Genomic DNA, 20,054 nt, shown 5'->3' on the forward strand with positions numbered 1-20,054 from the left:
ACTGATATTGCAAAAGAATATTTGCATAATGTTGAGGATCACTTCACAAACTGCATATACGTCTATTGCAGGAAAACTTATGAAGGATCTCATGAGCATGCAATATGATGGTTCTCGGACTATGTACGAGCATGTGATGGAAATAAATAACATCTCTAAGCTGGAAAAGTTAGGATTATAGGTGGATAAGGATTTCATTGTTCAATTCATCCTAACTTCCTTATATCCTCAGACCATTCCAAATTGATTCACTATAAAAGATTAGTGGACTCTTAAAGAATTGGGAAACGTATTGGTCTAGGAGGAGCATAAGATGAAGAAGTATGGAATGGGTGCATCTCATGCTCATATTGCAACCGAAGGAGCGTCTAAAGGATAATATTCATTCGAATTTATCATTCTTATGGCATAAAGGAACTGGATCATATTTCTAGTGAAAGAATTAAGAGGCTTATAAAGGATAATATTCATTCGAATTTAGACTTTACAAGCATTACCGTTTGTGTGGATTGTATTAAATGTAAACAAACTAAACACAGTACTAAAAATGCCACAAGAAGCAATGAGCTCCTTAAAATTATATATACAGATATTTGCGGACCTTTTGATGTCTCGACTTCTAGTGGATAAAAACGTTTTATCACCTTTATTGACGATTTTTTCGCATTATGGATTTATTTATTGCAAGAAAAATCTCAGGCACAGTTGAACATTTTATGACTGAGGTTGAAAGGCAATTAAATAGAAATGTGAAAATTATTCGATCTGATAGAGGTGGTGAATGTTATGGTCGTACCACTAAAATAAGTCAATTACTTGGACTTTTTGCCAAATTCTTAGAAAAGCGTGGTATTTATGCTTAATATACTATGCCAAGTACGCCTCAGCAGAATGATGTTGCTAAGAGACGAAACTGAATTCCCATGGAAATGATTAAAAGTATGATAATTCTACCTTACCCATATTGTTGTGTGAATTTATGCTCTTAGAACCGCTATTTATGTATTAAACCGGGTTTCTAGTAAGGTTGTACCAAAGACTCTCTTATGAACTTTGGACAGGTAGAAAACCCAGTTTGCAACACCTTCATATTTGGGGCTATTCAGCAGAAACTAGAGTATACTCTTCGCAAGAAAAGAAATTGAATTTTAGAAGTTAGTGGTTACTTTATAGGTTACTAGATAAATCCAAAGGGTAAAGGTTTTATTATCCTAATGATAACATGAGAATTATGGAAACTGGAAATATATGATTCTTTGAGAATGGTGAGATCAGTGGGAGTTTTAACACTCATAATGCGGTCATTAGTGAAATAAGGGTAGATTTTCCTCTTCCCTCATTTCCTTAAGAATTAAGTGTGCCAAATATTGTTGAATAGCCTAACAATATTGAACATTTGAATGACTAATGATGATGCCAAGTTCATTGAACATAGGTGTGGAAGAAGCATCTCTAGAAGTGTCATTAATATTTTCTTAATGAGAACGAATGTGGTCATTTCTGATGACTATGTGGCATATCTCCAAGAATCCGAATGTGATATATGAATACGTAATGATCCAGTTTCATATTCACTAGTCATTAAGTGTAATAATTCTAATAAATGGATTGATGCATGATGAAAGAGTTAAAATCTATGGATTATAATAGAGTCTGGGACCTTGTCGAATTACCTGATAGACAAAAGTATATTGGGTGTAAATGGGTCTTCAAGACCAAATTCGACATAAATGGTTTAATCGAACGATTTAAAGCCAGACTTGTTGCCAAAGGTTATACTCATAAAAGATAGCATTGATTATAAAGAGACTTTCTCTCAAGTATCAAAGAAGGACTCACTTAGAATCATTTTGGCACTTGTAGCCCATTTCGACTTGGAACTACATCAAATGGATGTGAAAAACTGCTTTTCTAAATGGCGATTTGTAAGAAGAAGTCTACATGAAACAACCTGAAGACTTCATTACGAAATGGAATGAAAATTTTTAGTCTGCAAACTTAAGACATCAATTTATGGACTGAAACAAGCTTCTCGACAATGGTATTTTAAATTCCATGACACTATTACTGCTTTTGGTTTTAAAGAAAACACTGTTGATCGGTGTATATACCTCAAGGTTAGTGGGAGCAAGTTCATATTTTTGGTTTTGTATGTTGATGATATATTGCTTGCTAATAGTGACATTGGATTACTACATGCACTAAAATTATCTCTCTAAAAATTTCAACATAAAAGATATGTGTGAGACATCCTATGTCATATGATAGAAATATCTTGTGATCAATCACGTGGACTCTTGGATTGTCTCATAAAAGCTACATAGATCGAATCTTTTAGAGAGATATGGCATGAGTGCTTGTTCTCCAAGTGTTGTTCAAATTCATAATGGTGACAAATTCAGTTTGGATCAATGTCCAAAAACTGAATTGGAACGTAAGGATATGGAAAATATTCCTTATGCATCTATTGTGGGAAGTTTGATGTATGCTCAAGTCTGTACTAGACCAGACATCAGCTTTGCAGTTGGAATGCTAGGCCGTTACCAAAGTAACCCTGGTGTTGAACATTGGAGAACTGCAAAGATAACAATGAGATACTTAAAGTGAACAAAAGATTTTATGCTCACATTACGGAAATCTGATCAACTAGAAATTATTGGATTTCCATTAAAGCTAAATTTATGGTTTGCTTTGAAGCATTAATGATTGCAAAATTTTATTTCAGGCCTTGGCATTGTCTCCTCAATATCCAAGCCGTTGAAATTATATTGTGATGATAGTGCAATCGTATCTTTCTGTAAGTATGACAAGTATTTAAGGAGCTAAACACATGGAATTAAAGTTTCTTGTCGTGAAAGATGAAGTTTGGGAACAAAGAATATCTATATAATATATAAGCACATTTATGGAATAAGTTAACAGAATGGGTCTTGGGTATGGAAACGTCTAATCTTTATGTTTCCATGTTGGTTTAGACACTTAAGTTATAGATATTTTGAATTCAATAAAGTTGTTTCTGCTTTTCCTGCATATACTTATTATTTGATATGCATATGTACGTTTTTAGTATTAATGCAGGAGGTCTTGAAATAAGACAATTACGGACGCGGTGTCACTTATAGATTATATTAGGGTGGATATTAGTGATGTGGTATATGGAAGGAACTATGTCGATTGAATGATATACGCCCGCCATGACCCGCATTAGTAGTCTCTCTAATATAATACTTATGTTTACCAATGATGAAAGTATTTATAAAGTCCAATATCATGCGCGCCTTATGTTTATTATGTCTATTTTACTGTGGCTCTGTCAAGTGTGACAAGTGGGAGAATCGAAAACTTTGTGTCCCACATGTTCGCCAAGTGGGAGAATGTAAGTTTTATGTCTCACATATGTGACATGTGATAGAATCCTAAATAGAATTGGATTTTTAGTATAATACATATATTTGGTATAAGACACATTTTACCCTAATTAATTGACTATCAATTAATTATTGTCACATATCAATTAATCAAATAATCATGTTATATTGCTCCAAAGAGAATATATATTCATATATATATATATATATATATATATATATATATATATATATATATATATATAGGGGTGCATTATAATGATAACCCCAATTTGTGTGATAACTCTATAACTAAATCTCCACCACACATTTTTAAAATATGTGGTCTAGATTTAATCTAACAAAACTATCATTTTATCAAATAAAACTATCATTTTCGAATATATTAAGGGCAAAATTGTCATTTCAATTTTAAAATTGGTGGGAAAAAAGAAAACGATCTGAATTCATCTCAGACTCAAACACTCTGAATCGAATTTCAAACCCTACGAATCGAAGGAAACACTCAAACACTCTGAATCGCATTTGAAACCCTACGAATCGAAGGAAAAATCATCACAATTCTGGAATATGTCGAAGGAAATCATAGTTTTTTCATCGAAGAAAGGTTGGATGAAGTTTATTACTTATTTCACTTTTGATTTTGATCGATTTATCATTTTGCTGATGATTTTCTCGATTATTTTTAGATTCTGTAGTTTTTTAGTGTAGATATTTCTTATATTTATACAATATCGTTCATGCATAACAATATATGCTGCTGGTGTGTGTTTTGCTTTGTTTATGTGTGTTTTGCTTTGTGTGTTGCTATGTGTTTGCATGATCTGTTTAAATGTAGATAAAATGATACTTTCTGATAAAATGATAGTTTCAGATTATAAAATGATAGTTTCATGGGATATATGGAATAAAATGATAGTTTCTGAATGAAAAAATGATAGTTTCATGGGATAAAATGATACTTTATGTTTGTTTGTGTGTGTGTCCTGATGCTACTGCTGCTGTGTTTTTGTGTGTGTTGTTGTGTGTGTCTCTGTGTTTTTGTATGTAGAAATTGTGCCTTTGCTTGATAAAATGATACTTTGGGTGCATAAAATGATAGTTTCTGAAAATGATAAAATGATACTTTGTAAATAGTGTTTTGTTCTACTTAAGTGACAAGTTATTCCCTCTCTGCTTTTTTAAACTCATTGAAATATAGAAAATGATAGTTTCAGAAGAAAAAATGATAATTGCCCTTGATAAAATGATAGTTTCAGATTATAAAATGATAGTTTCATGGGATATGGAATAAAATGATAGTTTCATGGGATAAAATGATAGTTTCTGAATGAAAAAATGATAGTTTCATGGGATAAAATGATACTTTATGTTTGTTTGTGTGTGTGTCCTGATGCTACTGCTGCTGTGTTTTTGTGTGTGTTGTTGTGTGTATCTCTGTGTTTTTGTATGTAGAAATTGTGCCTTTGCTTGATAAAATGATACTTTGGGTGCATAAAATGATAGTTTCTGAAAATGATAAAATGATACTTTGTAAGTAGTGTTTTGTTCTACTTAAGTGACAAGTTATTCCCTCTCTGCTTTTTTAAACTCATTGAAATATAGAAAACGATAGTTTCAGAAGAAAAAATGATAATTGCCCTTGATAAAATGATAGTTTCAGATTATAAAATGATACTTTGACTTTATATAATGACATAAACTGTTTAACACACTGAAATCTTTTGTTTATTAGGAAAGAACATTCGTGATGATGATGATGATCAACGTAGAACATTAGCAGAAGAAGTAGAACATATAAGAAATAAGAAGAAAAGAAAGAATGACGATACAACTGATGGTAAGACAGCATCAAAGAAGAGCAAGAAAAAAGTTGTTCAAGATATTGCAGTCATTAGGATAGCAACTTTGGCAGGAAGAAGGAATACTGACTTCTTCGTTGACATGCTTGAATCTCTAAACGAGAATCAAAGAAGAGCTGTTAGAGAGATTGGGTTTGGCGCACTCCTAAACTTCAATATAAGAAGTTTCCCAAGAGCATTAGCGTATTATCTAATCAACAACTTTAACAGTAAAACTTCATCAATTGAGTTGAACACTGGGGAATCACTGTTTTTAGATGATGAAGATGTTCACATAACTCTTGGGTTCCCGATTGGATCTTTACCTATCAATAAAAGCAAATTTCAGAAAAATACTCACATCAAAACTGAAATTGCTAAATTCTGTAAAGGTGGAGAGAAAAAAATGGTGCCAAAGTATGTTGTAGAGCAGATGGAGAGAGACAAAGAAGGTGGTGAGTTCTTTAAATGGACTTTTATGGTTCTCATGGAGTATGCCTTGATTAACACTCCTGCTGATGGAAATTTGAGGCCAAAAATTTTAGATTACATAGCTGATGTTGAGAAGATCAAAGAATACAATTGGTGTGGCTATGTCATATCCAGATTGCATGAAACACAAAAGAGGTGGAAAAAAGACACAGCAAAGATATTTACCGGGCCAGTTATCTTTGTAGTGGTAAGAATATATTTGTTTTCCATTGTCTATGAATCTATTTACAGAAAAACTAATATTTAGTTTTTGTTTAATGTAGGCTTGTTACGTGGACAAGATTCTCTTTGAAAAAAAAATGGTGCCAAGATGTTACCCAACAGTGAAAGGATGGACTGCAGAACTGTTGAAAGATAGACAAAGAGCAGAAATGGAGAATTCAACATTTGGTCTGGGTCATATGTATGACCGATATAAAAAGCAGCCACATGAAGAAAATGATAAAGATGACGAAGAAGATGAATCTCAAGATGTAGAAGTTTTGAAGACAAATGATCATCATGATCATGATGAAGTGGGGACAACCAATGAATCGGAGAATTTCATAAATGAATGGAAGGGAGCTGCAAAGGATGTTAAAGCCTCAATGTTGAAGATGGTTGATGTCCTTGAAGCAGCGCCGGATAAACTCAGGAATCTCAATAGCTTTAAGATAATCTGTGATACAACGAGAAATGCAATGGGATTGAGAGAGGAAGGTGTGAAGCATGTTATAGAAAGTCAGGATACAATGACACAGGCTATAAACAATGATGAAACTGATGATCCTGAATGGATTGATATCATGATTGAGTTAACTAAAGCTGCTGAGAGGACATATATATTGAAAAATAAGAATGAGTTCCCTACCTTCACTCTGATACCTGAATGTGATGACAGTCCTAATGAGAATCAAGAATTTAATCGGGAAAAGGATGTGGAGAAGGAAAAAGATGATGAGGTGGAAAACGAGCAAGAGAAACAGAATGAAAGCGAAAAGGAAAAGGCTAATAAAGCAGCTGTAAAAGAAAAGGAAAAAGTTTCAGAGAAAGAAGTTCAGAATGAAGAATATGAGGTAACTTTTAAAAATGATAGTTTAAGTACATAAAATGATTGTTTATATGTTTAAAATGATATATGTTTGATGATGTTTTTTGGTAGTTCTGTTTTATTTGAAAACTGATACTTTTGAATCATAAAATGATAGTTTAAGCGGATAAAATGATACTTTTGCCTGATAAAATGATAAAATGATACTTTTGCCTGATAAAATGATAGAAATTGTGCTTTTGCATGATAAAATGATAAAATGATACTTTTGCCTGAAAAAAATAATAGAAATTGTGCTTTTGCATAATAAAATGATAAAATGATACTTTTGCATCATAAAATGATACTTTTGCATCATAAAATAGTATCCCTTCTGTCAATAACAATTTATATTTTTTTTAAATGAAAGCATGACAGAGTTGATAACATAATATCCACTGTCATCAAGGATATAAATGTTGAAAAAGGAGATGATGAAGTTTTAAAACAGAGAGAAGAAAATTTGAATAAGGACAAAGGGAAGAAGATGGTTTCTCAAGATCAAGATCCTCCAGTCGAAAAGGAGAAGGAGAAAGTGGTCAGAACAACAAACAAAATTGTTGAAGCAATGTGCTCTCCCTACAATGTCAAAGCCGTAAATCTGAAAGGAAAGCTGAATAAAGAAGAGAGAGAAATAATGTACTGGTTGATGAAAGATGAAGAAAGTGAACAGTAAGTTTTGAATTACATAATTATATTCTTATTCAGTTCTTTTAACTAACATTAAATATGAATTTGAAATCAGTTATGAGGTAGTTTATGAGAACGACAAGATCACATTGTTCAAGATTGACTTCCACAGCCTTGCTCCACGTTCATACGTCAGGATCAACATCATAGATGCATGGGCTGTGTTCCTCAACTACAATGAAAAATTCAAATCAAAGGCATCACCGAGTCGTCTTTTCATCAACACCACACCTACGGTACAGTAAACGAGTAAATAAATAATAGTATTACATTAAAAATTAAAATATATTTACAAAAATGTAAACATGACAGATTTACAACATTACTGCAAGGAGATCTGGTTGGACTGAAGCAGAGAGTCGAGAAAGATTTTGCTCAAACTTGAATGAATTTGTGTCACAGATTGAAAATTTCAAATGGGAAAATTATGACCTGGTAAGTCATAATTAGATATACATTACAGAACAAGGGTGCGTTATAATGGTAACCCATATTTATGTGATAAGCTAATAACCCTATCATTTTATGGGTCAAAAGTATCATTTTTACTAAAAATGATATTTTTCGTCCATAAAATGATATTCTGTTCTACAAAATGATACTTTTCATCCATAAAATGAGGGTTATTAGGTTATCACAATAAATATGGGTTATGATATGATCACATCCCTTACAGAACAACATACCTATATTTTTGAAAATGACATTTATATATAATGTTTTGAAAATTAGATATTCTTTCCAATCTGGGCGTACGAACATTATTATATCATCTGCTTCAATCTCAAAATGCAAATGATGGATGTGATTGACAATTCTCTGGTTAGTCAAGATTTACTTGAGAAGAAATATGAAGATGCACCAAGTACTCTGGTATGTTTAGTTAAATGCATTCAGTATTTATTAGTTAAAATGCATTGACTATAATTCAGTATGGAACATAATATAATTTTTAATCAACCTCATGTATGTTTTGTGTTATTTGAATAGAGAAATTTCTTCCGAACATATCTTGGAAATGGACTCAATCCATCAATGGGAAGAACTGTCAAACTGTCAAAAACCAGATACATGAATATGCCATGGCAGAACGATACAAATAAAGTTGACAGTGGAATTTATGTGATGCGCCATTTGGAGACTTACATGGGTGGTCCTGTTCGTAACTGGAATTCGGGTTTAACGAAGAAGGGAACAGAGTCTTTCATAAAACTCCGTGCCAGATATACTGAAGCATTGCTTATTGGAGATACTAACAAGAAGGCTTTTGAGACACTTACAATGATAAAGAAGAAGTTTGAGAATGACAGCAAAAAAGAAGATATTGATGTTGAAAAGATGATTAGAGAATTTAAACCCCCTGTATACTAACTTCTATGACTTGATAATAGCGTTTTGTAATAGTGGTTTCGAATATAATCACCCAAATTATCATTTTATCTGCTACAACTATGATTTTGTCATTATATCGTTTTATCAGTCAGAAGTATCATTTTATCATTTTATCTGCTGAAAGTATCATTTTATCAACTGCGAGTATCATTTTATAATTTTATAAGTCAGAAGTATCATTTTATCAGCTTATATATCATTTTGTGAGATTAAAACATCATTTTATCCGTTGATAGTATCATTTTATCAGCTTATATGTCATTTTTTCCAGCTTATACATCATTTTATAAGGTTATTGTCATTTTATTTGCTGCGAGTATCATTTTTTCAGGTTAAAGTATCATTTTATCAGTTTATAAACAAAAGAATGATGTTATCAGCCAAAGTATCATTTTATCAGTCAGAAGTATCATTTTATCATTTTATCTGCTGAAAGTATCATTTTATCAACTGCGAGTATCATTTTATAATTTTATAAGCCAAAAGTATCATTTTATCAGCTTATATATCATTTTTTATGTCATTTTTTCAGGTTAAAGTATCATTTTATCAGTTTATAAACAAAAGAATGATGTTATCAGCTAAAGTATCATTTTATCAGTCAGAAGTATCATTTTATCAACTGCGAGTATCATTTTATCAACTGCGAGTATCATTTTATCAGCTTATATATCATTTTTGATGTCATTTTTTCAGGTTAAAGTATCATTTTATCAGTTTATAAACAAAAGAATGAGTTTATCAGCCAAAATGTCATTTTATACACCTAAAATACCTAAACTATATCAAATGGCTTGAATCATGACGACCCATCTCATGACATTTACCACACCGTCGTAGAGGCTTATTTGCTTTCCTTATTGCACTCTGCCTCTTTGCTACTTTGCCACTAGCTGATCCTTTAGTACTAACAACGTCTGGAGGATGTACATCAATTACATCAGGTACTGCCATTCCATAAAAATCCTCAACCATCTTCTTCTTTTCAATGACTGAAGGTGCTGCACAATTTCCAAACATATGCTGTTCCAAATCATCAAGACCAGCACTTAACAAAGACAAATGATCCATACTTCCTTCAGACTTTTGGACTAATCGATAAAAGTTGGAGAACAACTTTTTCTTAACTTCCTGCTTTTCATCCAAATCTGCAAGATAAAAGATAACATTATTACAATAAGTACTATCATTTCTCTGACTGAAAAATAGAATTTTTACAAATAAAGGTTAAAAATGGAACACACGTTCAAATGGTTGTTGTTCCTCAGATGGTAGACCATGTGCTGCCTTTAGTAAAGAGCTCTTCAACCACCTTCGACCAAAATATTTCTCAGGAATGAGATTAGCAGACTTATTCTTCAACAAACAAAATATATGACAACATAACAAACCAATTCTGGAAAACTTCTTGCAACTACAGTCGAATGTGTCTTGCTTACAATCATACATAACATCCAATGTTCTACCATATTGGTCCTTGACCTGATGCTTCTTGATGTTATCCTCAACAGTAGTTATAGAAACAATCTCACACACAATACTTATTTCCTGTTGTACATGTTTGAAAATAGAATCAGTGTAGATTGTAGATGCATGCTTCTCAATAGGCAATTGGGTTGACAAATCAGGAATAGTTGAGTAATCCAAGTAGTTCAATCGTGAATTGGCATTCCTTTGATCTCCCACAACATAATTAAAGAAATTGATGAACTGTACAAGATTTGCACGTGGCTTTGTGTAGTTTTTAAAAAAGCTATTCTCCGATTCAGACATCGATGTAGTCCTAAGAAGCGACCCCATGGGAAAATCTCGAAAATAAGCAGGAACCCAGAATTCTCTATCTTCAAACATTGATCCAAACCAGTGCACGTCTTCTAATCCATACCGTTCCATTATATCATTCCATATTATATCAAACTCATCAGGCTCTAACAAATCAGACCAAACACATGCATTCAACTCTTTTTTGAAATCTTCATTACCAAGTAAAGATTTGGGAAACTTATCTGACACCTTAACCATGATATGCCACATACACCATCGATGCCTTGTTTGTAAAAGTACTTGTTGAACAGCAAGTTTGATCCCCCAATCTTGATCAGTGATAATCAATTTGGGTGCTACCCCCATGCATCGAACAAAACAGCCAAACAACCAAGAATAGGATTCTCTACCTTCACTTGATAACAAGCCAGCTCCAAATGTAACTGGTCTAGAATGGTTATCTTTTCCAGTGAATGGAGCAAAAATCATGCAATACCTTCAGAATATAACATAAAAATGAATTATATTTATCAGCTATGAGTATCATTTTATCAGCTATGAGTATCATTTTATCAGCCAGAAGTATCATTTTATCAGCAATGAGTATCATTTTATCAGCCAAAAGTATCATTTTATCAGCAATGAGTATCATTTTATCATTTTATCATGCAAAAGTATCATTTTATTAGTAAGAAGTATCATTTTATCTACTGCAAGTATCATTTTATCAGCCAAAAGTATCATTTTATCTGCAATGAGTATCATTTTATCAGCCAAAAGTATCATTTTATCAGCAATGAGTATCATTTTATCAGCTATTGACAGAAGGGATACTATTTTATGATGCAAAAGTATCATTTTATGATGCAAAAGTATCATTTTATCATTTTATTATGCAAAAGCACAATTTCTATCATTTTATCATGCAAAAGTATCATTTTATTAGTAAGAACTATCATTTTATCTACTGCAAGTATCATTTTATCAGCAATGAGTATCATATTATCAGATATGAGTATCATTTTATCAGATATGAGTATCATTTTATCAGCAAAAAGTATCATTTTATGTCTATTAGCAACAAAAGTAATATACCTGTTAGTGTTGTATGTTGAATCAAATGAAATTACATCTCCAAACATATGATAATTTCGTCTTAAATAGCATCAGCCCAAAAGAGTCTAGTTAACTTTCCATGAGATCCTATCTCAATTTCATAATAGAAGGCATCAGATGATTCCTTTTGAGAACGCATATAATCAAAAATCATTTGAGCATCTGAACCATCAATATTGGACATAATATCACGATAACCATTTCTAATATCAATAATATCACATCCAACATTTTCAGGTCCACCCATTATCTCCTTCAAAAGTTTGAATGTGAGAGTGGGACCAATATTACACCTGCCACAATCCTCCATAAACCTCCGATGAATAGGATCCAGATTGCGATTGGCCATCATAAAATGCCTATGCTCATCCGCAACCATTAAGTGATTATGATACTCAACAAACTGATAAACCTCATATCCTCTGCTCTTGCCATCTGAATAATATCTCAAATTGAGCTTAGCAAGACATTCACACCTAAATGACCGATACCTACGCTTCTTAAAAGACACTTCAGTTGATTGGGATGCATGACCAGGTATAAAATTCTTAGAGCCTTGTCTGTTGCAAGCCAAATACTGCCACTTAGTAATACCTTGAACTGATTTGTTACCCATTTTACGAATGCCAAAACCAACTGAACGAGCATAATGTTCATAGAAACCAACTGCTTCTACTAATGTATTGAATTTCATACCAATCATTGGCTTCAAAGCATCATCACAAACAGGAATGTACATACCTACAAATCAGTAAAAGTATCATTTTATCATAGTATCATTTTATCATAATATCATTTTATGCACTAAAAGTATCATTTTATGCAGTAAATCAGCTATGACTATCATTTTATCAGCCAAAAGTATCATTTTATCACCTAGGACTATCATTTTATCAGCCAAAGTATCATTTTATCATAGTATCATTTTATCCGACAAAACTATCATGTTATGCAGTAAACCTAATATTTATAAGGCAAAAGTATCATTTTAACACATAATCGACAATACATAATATAATCAAATAAGAATTTCAGTACATCAGAAACATAAACCAATCGACAACTAATATTAATCCAAAATCAAATTCAATACATGAATATGAACACAATCAATAATGATTGTTACCTTCGTTATTTGCTACAGATTCCATCGAAGCAAATTTTCACAGCAATTGAAGAGGTAATCAATGAAAATAAGAACGCAAAATTGAAAACATCTTCCCGATCACAATTATGGAAACAAAATCTGGAGCCTATGGAAACAAAATAAGCGAGAAGTATGGAAACAAAATCGCAGAGAAGAGGAGAGAATCAAATCTTGTGATCTGGATCAAAATGGAAACAAAATCACAGAGAAGAAGAGAGAATCGAAAATCGCTGAAAAGAGCGTGAAATCTGGAGTGAATCTGGAGCGAAATTCAAAAATTAAATTAGCGAAATGACATATTTACCCTCTGCGCCTATTTTTATTAAGTAAATCTAAGTTTGAATCTCAACCACAAGATTATAAAATATGTGTGGTCCAGATTTAGTTATAGAGTTATCATGTGATTTGAGGGTTATGATATGATCGCATCTCTATATATATATATATATATATATATATGTCAATTGATTGCCAATGAATGGAAAAGATTGATTATATAATATTTTTATGGAATGAATATTCATTCCCTTGGCCATCAAGTAAAGAATCATGCGTATATATTATTAAGATTTGATTAGAATTGATTGTGATCAATTAGTAATATTAATAGACTGAAGATTATATTCTTGGTCAATAAGAAATGTATTTACTAATTATTTTGGGCCTCTTTGATGGAAAGGGCTTTTAGGGTTTGATACTTAGGGTTTGTCCTCTCTCTGCCTATAAATACAAGTGTGGTGATCCCATCAAATCACACACATTAAGAGAACACATAAATGAGGGAAAGAGAGAGAAACAAATCCTTGGAGTTGCGCCACTACGCCGGAAAAAGGTTCAAGGAAATCGTCTCCTCCTTCCTCAATCGCTTCCGCTATGGATCGCCAAGGTATGTCTCGATCCTATTATGTTTATGGTTTACGTGAAATACATGTTGTTCGAAGATCTTGCTTTATTTATATTCAATTATGTAATCTTGAATATATGATGATAAAATAATGTCCAACAGGAACCGCCAGTTTAGGCGGTTTTGAACAACTGCCTGAACCAGAACCGGCGAACACCTTACTCGGCCTATTCAGGTTCAAGGTTTTGCGGAACTTCGGAACCGGCGGTTGTTGGACCGTGGACAGTTCTAGCTAGAAGTAGCAGCGTGGCGGGAGTCCTCTAGCTTATGAGTTATGCGAATATATTTGCTAGAATGCGGAGGCCCACACCATTGTATAATGCTCCCTCCAAAACCAAATCTTCTAACAAGACTCTCCGTCGTCCACCGCCGTGCTATAACTTCATCGTCTCTGCACCAAACGCCGCCGCTGTCTCTCGCGGCGGACAAATGCCGATCCATGGACCAGCTGAAGCAAATCCACGCCCAAATGATCACCACCGCCCAAATTCACGACGCCTTCGCCGCCAGCCGCCTAATCAACTTCTCCGCTCTCTCCGATTCCGGCGACCTCACCTACGCCCTCAAATTGTTCGCCAACATCCCCGCGCCCAACACTTTCATCTGGAACACTCTGATCAGAGCTCACGCCACCAGCTCCAACCCCTCCGCCGGCCTCCACCTCTACTCCGAAATGCGGAGGCGCGCCGCCGCCCCGGGCAAGCACACGTTCCCCTTCGTCCTCAAAGCCTGCGCGAATTCTCAATCCGCGAAATGCACCGAGCAGATCCACGCTCACGTGCTCAAATTCGGGCTGGATTCCGATTCGCACGTGGCGAATGGCCTGATTAGGGCGTATTCCGTAGCAGGCATGATGGGAGACGCACGCAAAGTGTTCGACGAAATGCCTGATAGAAATCTGAGCGTTTGGACGACTATTATATGCGGCTACGCCCAAAACAATTCCGCGGAGGAAGCGATGGTGCTCTTTAGCGCCATGGTTTCGGAAGGATTTGAACCGAGCGGAGTTGTTCTTGCCTCGGTTTTGTCTGCGTGCGCGCAGTCGTCGTGCTTGTCATTGGGGAAGGAGATCCACGCGTACATAGACGAGAATGGAGTGGAAATGAACGTTATTCTTGGAACTGCTTTAATCAACATGTATGCGAAGAATGGGGAATTGATCGAAGCAAGGCGAATTTTCGATGAGTTGAGAGAGAGAAACGTGGCGACATGGAACGCCATGATCTGTGGGCTGGCCCTCCACGGCCGTGCCAGTGAAGCCATCGATATGTTTGCAGAGATGGGGAGAGTGAGGCCTAACGGCATCACTCTTCTCGGAGTTCTGTGTGCATGCTGCCATGCGGGGATGGTGGATTTCGGGAGGGAGGTGTTTTACTTGATGGAGAGGGTGTACGGCGTGGAGCCAAACCTGAGGCACTACGGGTGCATGGTGGACCTGCTGGGGCGGGGAGGCCGGATTTTGGAGGCGGAGGGGCTGATCAGGGAGATGCGGTGGGAGGCGGATGTGGCAATTTGGGGGGCGTTGTTGAGCGGCTGTAGGAGTTCAGGGGATATTGAGGCAGCTGAGAGGGTTGTAGGAGTGATTCAGGGGTTGGATCCTACGAATCATGGGGTACATGTTGTGTTGTCGAATATGTACGCAGAGGCAGGGAGATGGGAGGATGTGATGAACCGGAGGAAGGCGATCAAGGAGGGGAGTTTGAACAAGACGGCTGGGTGGAGCGCCGTTGCTGGTGACCGGAATTACAAGACGGCCGATGTTTTCAGCTAATTTACACAACTAGGAGTTCAAGAATTGAAGAATTCACCACCGAGTTCGATCGATCCACCATCAGGCATCAAGGATAACGGCGGTCAACCCAATTTTTTATGAAAACCTCGATCATACGAATCCGTTTGGCACGACAGAGGAACATATTTATAACATATATATAGGCGGCCATTAGTGCAGCCTCCTTTCTTCTTACATATAGACCTCTGTAAATATTACAAGTGCAAGTGATACTGAATCTACGTGCATCTTCACAAACAAACACTAAATTTATTTGGCCACATACAAAGCCGATTCTACTCACAACAATACTCGACTGAGCAAACACCACGGCATGAACACACATCACTACAATTTGTTTATGCCGGTCTTAGTAATGTTGCCAACCATATTTTATGCGCCAGCTTGTTCACAGAGATCAAGCAAGTCCAAGGTCTGTAATAGCCGATTACGTACAAGAGTATCAGCTCCAATATCGTACCCAGAATATACAGTAAGGCTGTTGTTTCAAATGATAAAGATTAAAACTAACCTCAGCAATGGATAGCTCCAGGCGAAACTTAGGGCCATCATAGTGATGCAAGACGGGCCTGAAAGCATCTTCGTCCAGAGGGTTGCAGAGTTTCCTGGCTCGAACTCTCACCTAATCAAGTAACAGATGAGTTTGTATCCCAGTCAGTAAGAGGGTTGCCATCCATATATACAAGCTGTTCCAGTTAATGACGACATTGTTGTACCGTACCTGAGCAGGGAACCTTGATTCACCTCTGCACTTTTTATCTTCCCAAGCAGTAGGATCTATGTTGGAACCTCCAAAGGTTGTTGCCTGTACAAGAAAATAAGTGACTTAATGTTTAAGAAGAGTTGGTGAAGACAAGGCACCATATGTTGCAACAAAAATCATACAGCTCATTAGTACACTGAGTTGTTTGTTTATACAACATGAGTAAATTGGTGCCCTTACTTACTGGGAAAAGTATGAAATGCTCCCATAATTATAACAAATCGCAGGGTTCTGAAAAGGCCCGTAAATTAGGTCTACCTTACTGCATAGTATTTTGTATTAACTTAGGCGCATAAAAGTAATTCCAAGTGAGATTGACAGAATTAAACGTACCTCAAAGATACCATGCAACTGGTGAGTGGTGTAGTTGTAGAGGAATAAAGGTAAACCCGGTGTTATTGCCCTCACAGAATCCCTATATCTAGGAGGCAAACCTGCGAAATACCCACCAATATAAGGGCCGATACTGACAAAAGGCTGATTACACACAGACATGCATACATAATAGGGTTGGTACAAGAAGCATAATTGTTTCTTCGAACAAGCAAGCCATACAGAAGTAGTTGTATGCAAACAGGACACCAATTCGCGATAAATATCATATAGTTACCAAACAGCTGTCGCTTCAGATCCTCCTGCATCGTATCATTATTGCATACAAAGATGTATCCACCAAGCACTTCATTCCTAGGGAGAGTCTCCGCAGCAGGGAGTGTTTTGAACCTTTTGTCAGCAGCGCCGTTGGAATTCATGGCATCATCCTTGGCATTATGGTTGTTGATATGGCTGTTATTAGGCTCTTTCAGGGGATTGATATTGTTATATTTGCTTCCAGAGATGTTCCCCATAGTGCTGATGTTGGGATTCTGATAAACAGCATTCATGTTGTAGATGCCATTGCCGAAGGAAGCTTTCGTCACGTTCTCATTCAGATTCAACCTTGGCTCCAAGTTCATCATGTTGAAATTGAAACTCTCGAACTTGTTATCTTCCTGAAAACCAGAAGTGACCCGGGGCCTGAATTCAGCAGCACCCTTTGAGAGATCTAGATTGATCCTCCGCTCGGGCTTTGACCTCGTCTGCTCGGCCAACCTTGAAGCTGCCACCAACCATTTTTGATCCTCGGAAACTTTAGACTGCCCTCGCAGCTCGTCACCCAGCTGCCAAAAGCTGTGCTCCATGCTGGAAAACATGTAAAATGCTTAATTATAATAATAATTTATTTCACTCCAAAAGGCAACCTATTTAGCAAACATAGCTTGATGCCCAAACTGAAGAAGCTACACCAATGATGAAAAGTGCACAAGATAATTTAATGAACAAACAACTTACAAAACATGCTAATAGTGAAATTTAAGTTAATTCAAATGCACTACTATGATCAGCGATGGATCACATTAGAAATTTAACTAGTTTTCCAATAAAATCGAAACAGAAACCAGAAAATGGATAAAGTTCACCGCTAAATTATCCACGGAAAAAAGACATGAAAATATTTCAAAATTTCCAACTCAGTCTCTTCCGATAGACACATTTCCAGGAGAAAAGATTCACTTAAAACAAAACAAAAAATGAAATTAGAAAATCCCGACCAATTTACAGTACCTTCTCAAATTCTCAGAAATGACCTGTTTGTTCAGAGTTGACCAACAGTGAAGCAAATCAAAAAATTATGAGAGGGCGATTCAAGCAAATTCATACAATGCTGGTGCAATTTACACCGAATTGAGCCACAAATTGGTAATTATAACAAAAACAAGTAAATAATACTACACCATTTGTTCACACACAGTATCTGCTACACAATTTTAGTAAACAAGCTAAAAAGAATAGGAGTGAAATCTTATTACATAGTTTAGATTATAACTGATAAAATTAAGGGATGGATCAACAGATTTGAAACCAAAGTTTAGAGAGAGAGAAAAGCACGCACCTTTGATTGGTTTTCACCTCGACAATGAAGTACCGGAATTATTATGCGACAAAGAGGGGGAGCAATACGAGATTTTTCTATATCTATATATATCTACTATGTCCAAAATGCCCTTTGCTTCTTATTTATTTAATCGAATACCACCGAGAGTTTCAATACAGTATACTCCCTCCTGGCTCCTAGGGCTTGGGAATTATACCGAAATACCGGAATACCGGAATTATCGTACCGAAAAAATACTGAAAACACCATTTTTTCGGTATACCGTAGTTTTCGGTACGGTATGATACCTTACCGATAGAGATCGGTACGGTAACGGTATAAGATTTCTCATACCGCGGTATACCGAAGATTCGGTATATACCGATGCTTCGGTATACCGTGGTATATCGGTATACCGATTGATATATATAATATATAAATATATATTTATATATGTTATATTTAAACTAAATTTTAAAAAATAAGAATTTTTATTATACAAAAAATAAAATAATCAAAATTGGGAACCCTATTTTTTGAAGTAGTTGAAAACTAGATTTTTTTTTAATATTTTGGATATAATAGATTTTTTCACGGTATAATGGTATAACGGTATGCCGTACCACAAAACACGGTATAACGGTATATCGGAATGTCATATCGCAGTTCGGTATACCGCAAAAGTACGGTATACCGAAATGCGGTACGGTATACCGATAACACGGTATGGAAAACTGTCATACCGAATTTCCGGTATACCGAACTCCCGTATATCGAAACTTACGGTACGGTATCGGTATGGTTTTTGTCATACCGTAACTTTCGGTACGGTATACGGTATGGCACTCCCGGTACGGTATACCGTACCGAACCACCCCTACTCCCTCCGTAAGTGAAAAGTTGTCCACTTTTTTTTCTTTTTTTTTTTGTACTTTTGATAAATGATCCGCACTTTTCACCAACTCTTTTCATTCACGTTCTATTGTAATAAAACTATTCCCTCCGTCTCATTTTAGGAGTCTCAGTTGAGTTCGACACGAGTTTTAAGAAATTAAAGGAAAGTTGGTGAAAAAATATAGTGGAATGTGAGTCCTACTTTTTTATATTAGTTTTATAATAAAATGTGAGTGGAAAAATGTTAGTGGAATGTGGGGCCTAATACCATTTATGAAATATTTCAATCGGGACTCTTAAAGTGGGGCATCCAAAAATGGTAAACCGAGACTCCTAAAGTGGGACGGAAGGAGTAATATATAAATGTGGGACCCTCATTTCACTAACTTTTTCAACTTTTTAAAACTCGTGTCGAGTCAAACTTGGACAATATTTTATGGACGATGGAGTAAAAATTAGTGGAGTAGCATTTATTTACAATTTCAATTCCTTCAATTCTATATTTGAAATTTGATATCAATAGTAAATAATTGGAATAGAAACATTATAACTTAAAATTATCATGAAACTTTTTTTTTCTGTCTGATTGGTTTGAAGGATTAATATGGAATAATAAAAAAATTAGAATTAAAATAAACAATTTACTAACATGAAAAATTACACTCCCTCATATTTTATGTTTGTGAGGGTGGAGTAGGGGATGGTGTAGGAAAAATATTATGTGGTCTCCACTGTAGATCAGTTGGGCGGCACGGATTTTTAGAAATGTTAAAAAAGATGGATAGAAAAAAATTAGTGGAATAACAGTCTCACTTGTATATATATTGGTTTTAAATGAAATATGAGTATAATGAGTTAGTGGAAGGTGTAACCTTATTACCACTTATGGTAAAAATGAACCGGGACT

The 20,054-nt window shown here is 35.2% G+C and overlaps 2 protein-coding genes and 1 pseudogene across 2 annotated transcripts; 1 reads left to right on the forward strand and 2 right to left on the reverse strand.

Annotated features, from left to right (window-relative positions):
• Positions 1-9,486: 9,486 nt before the first annotated feature.
• On the reverse strand, positions 9,487-12,538 carry LOC148932745 (protein FAR1-RELATED SEQUENCE 5-like). The gene is made up of 3 exons (XM_089065443.1): positions 11,712-12,538; positions 10,097-11,112; positions 9,487-10,000 (listed from the first exon to the last, which is right to left on the reverse strand). The coding sequence occupies exons 1-3, from the start codon at positions 11,756-11,758 to the stop codon at positions 9,633-9,635; spliced, it is 1,431 nt and encodes a 476-aa protein (XP_088921569.1). The 5' UTR covers positions 11,759-12,538; the 3' UTR covers positions 9,487-9,632.
• Positions 12,539-14,066: 1,528 nt separating this feature from the next.
• LOC125200915 (pentatricopeptide repeat-containing protein At5g56310 pseudogene) lies at positions 14,067-16,379 on the forward strand (annotated as a pseudogene).
• Positions 15,679-18,351, reverse strand: LOC125200916 (B2 protein). The gene is made up of 6 exons (XM_048098745.2): positions 18,272-18,351; positions 16,949-17,520; positions 16,672-16,772; positions 16,297-16,380; positions 16,087-16,197; positions 15,679-15,989 (listed from the first exon to the last, which is right to left on the reverse strand). Exons 2-6 carry the CDS (start codon positions 17,517-17,519, stop codon positions 15,948-15,950), a joined length of 909 nt encoding a protein of 302 aa, XP_047954702.1. The 5' UTR covers position 17,520; positions 18,272-18,351; the 3' UTR covers positions 15,679-15,947.
• Between the last annotated feature and the right edge of the window lie 1,703 nt (positions 18,352-20,054).

The sequence above is a fragment of the Salvia hispanica genome, chromosome 2 (genome assembly GCF_029641045.1).
Source record: "Salvia hispanica isolate PSC_SH4W2 chromosome 2, Shi_PSC_v1, whole genome shotgun sequence".
NCBI classification, from domain to species: Eukaryota; Viridiplantae; Streptophyta; class Magnoliopsida; order Lamiales; family Lamiaceae; genus Salvia; species Salvia hispanica.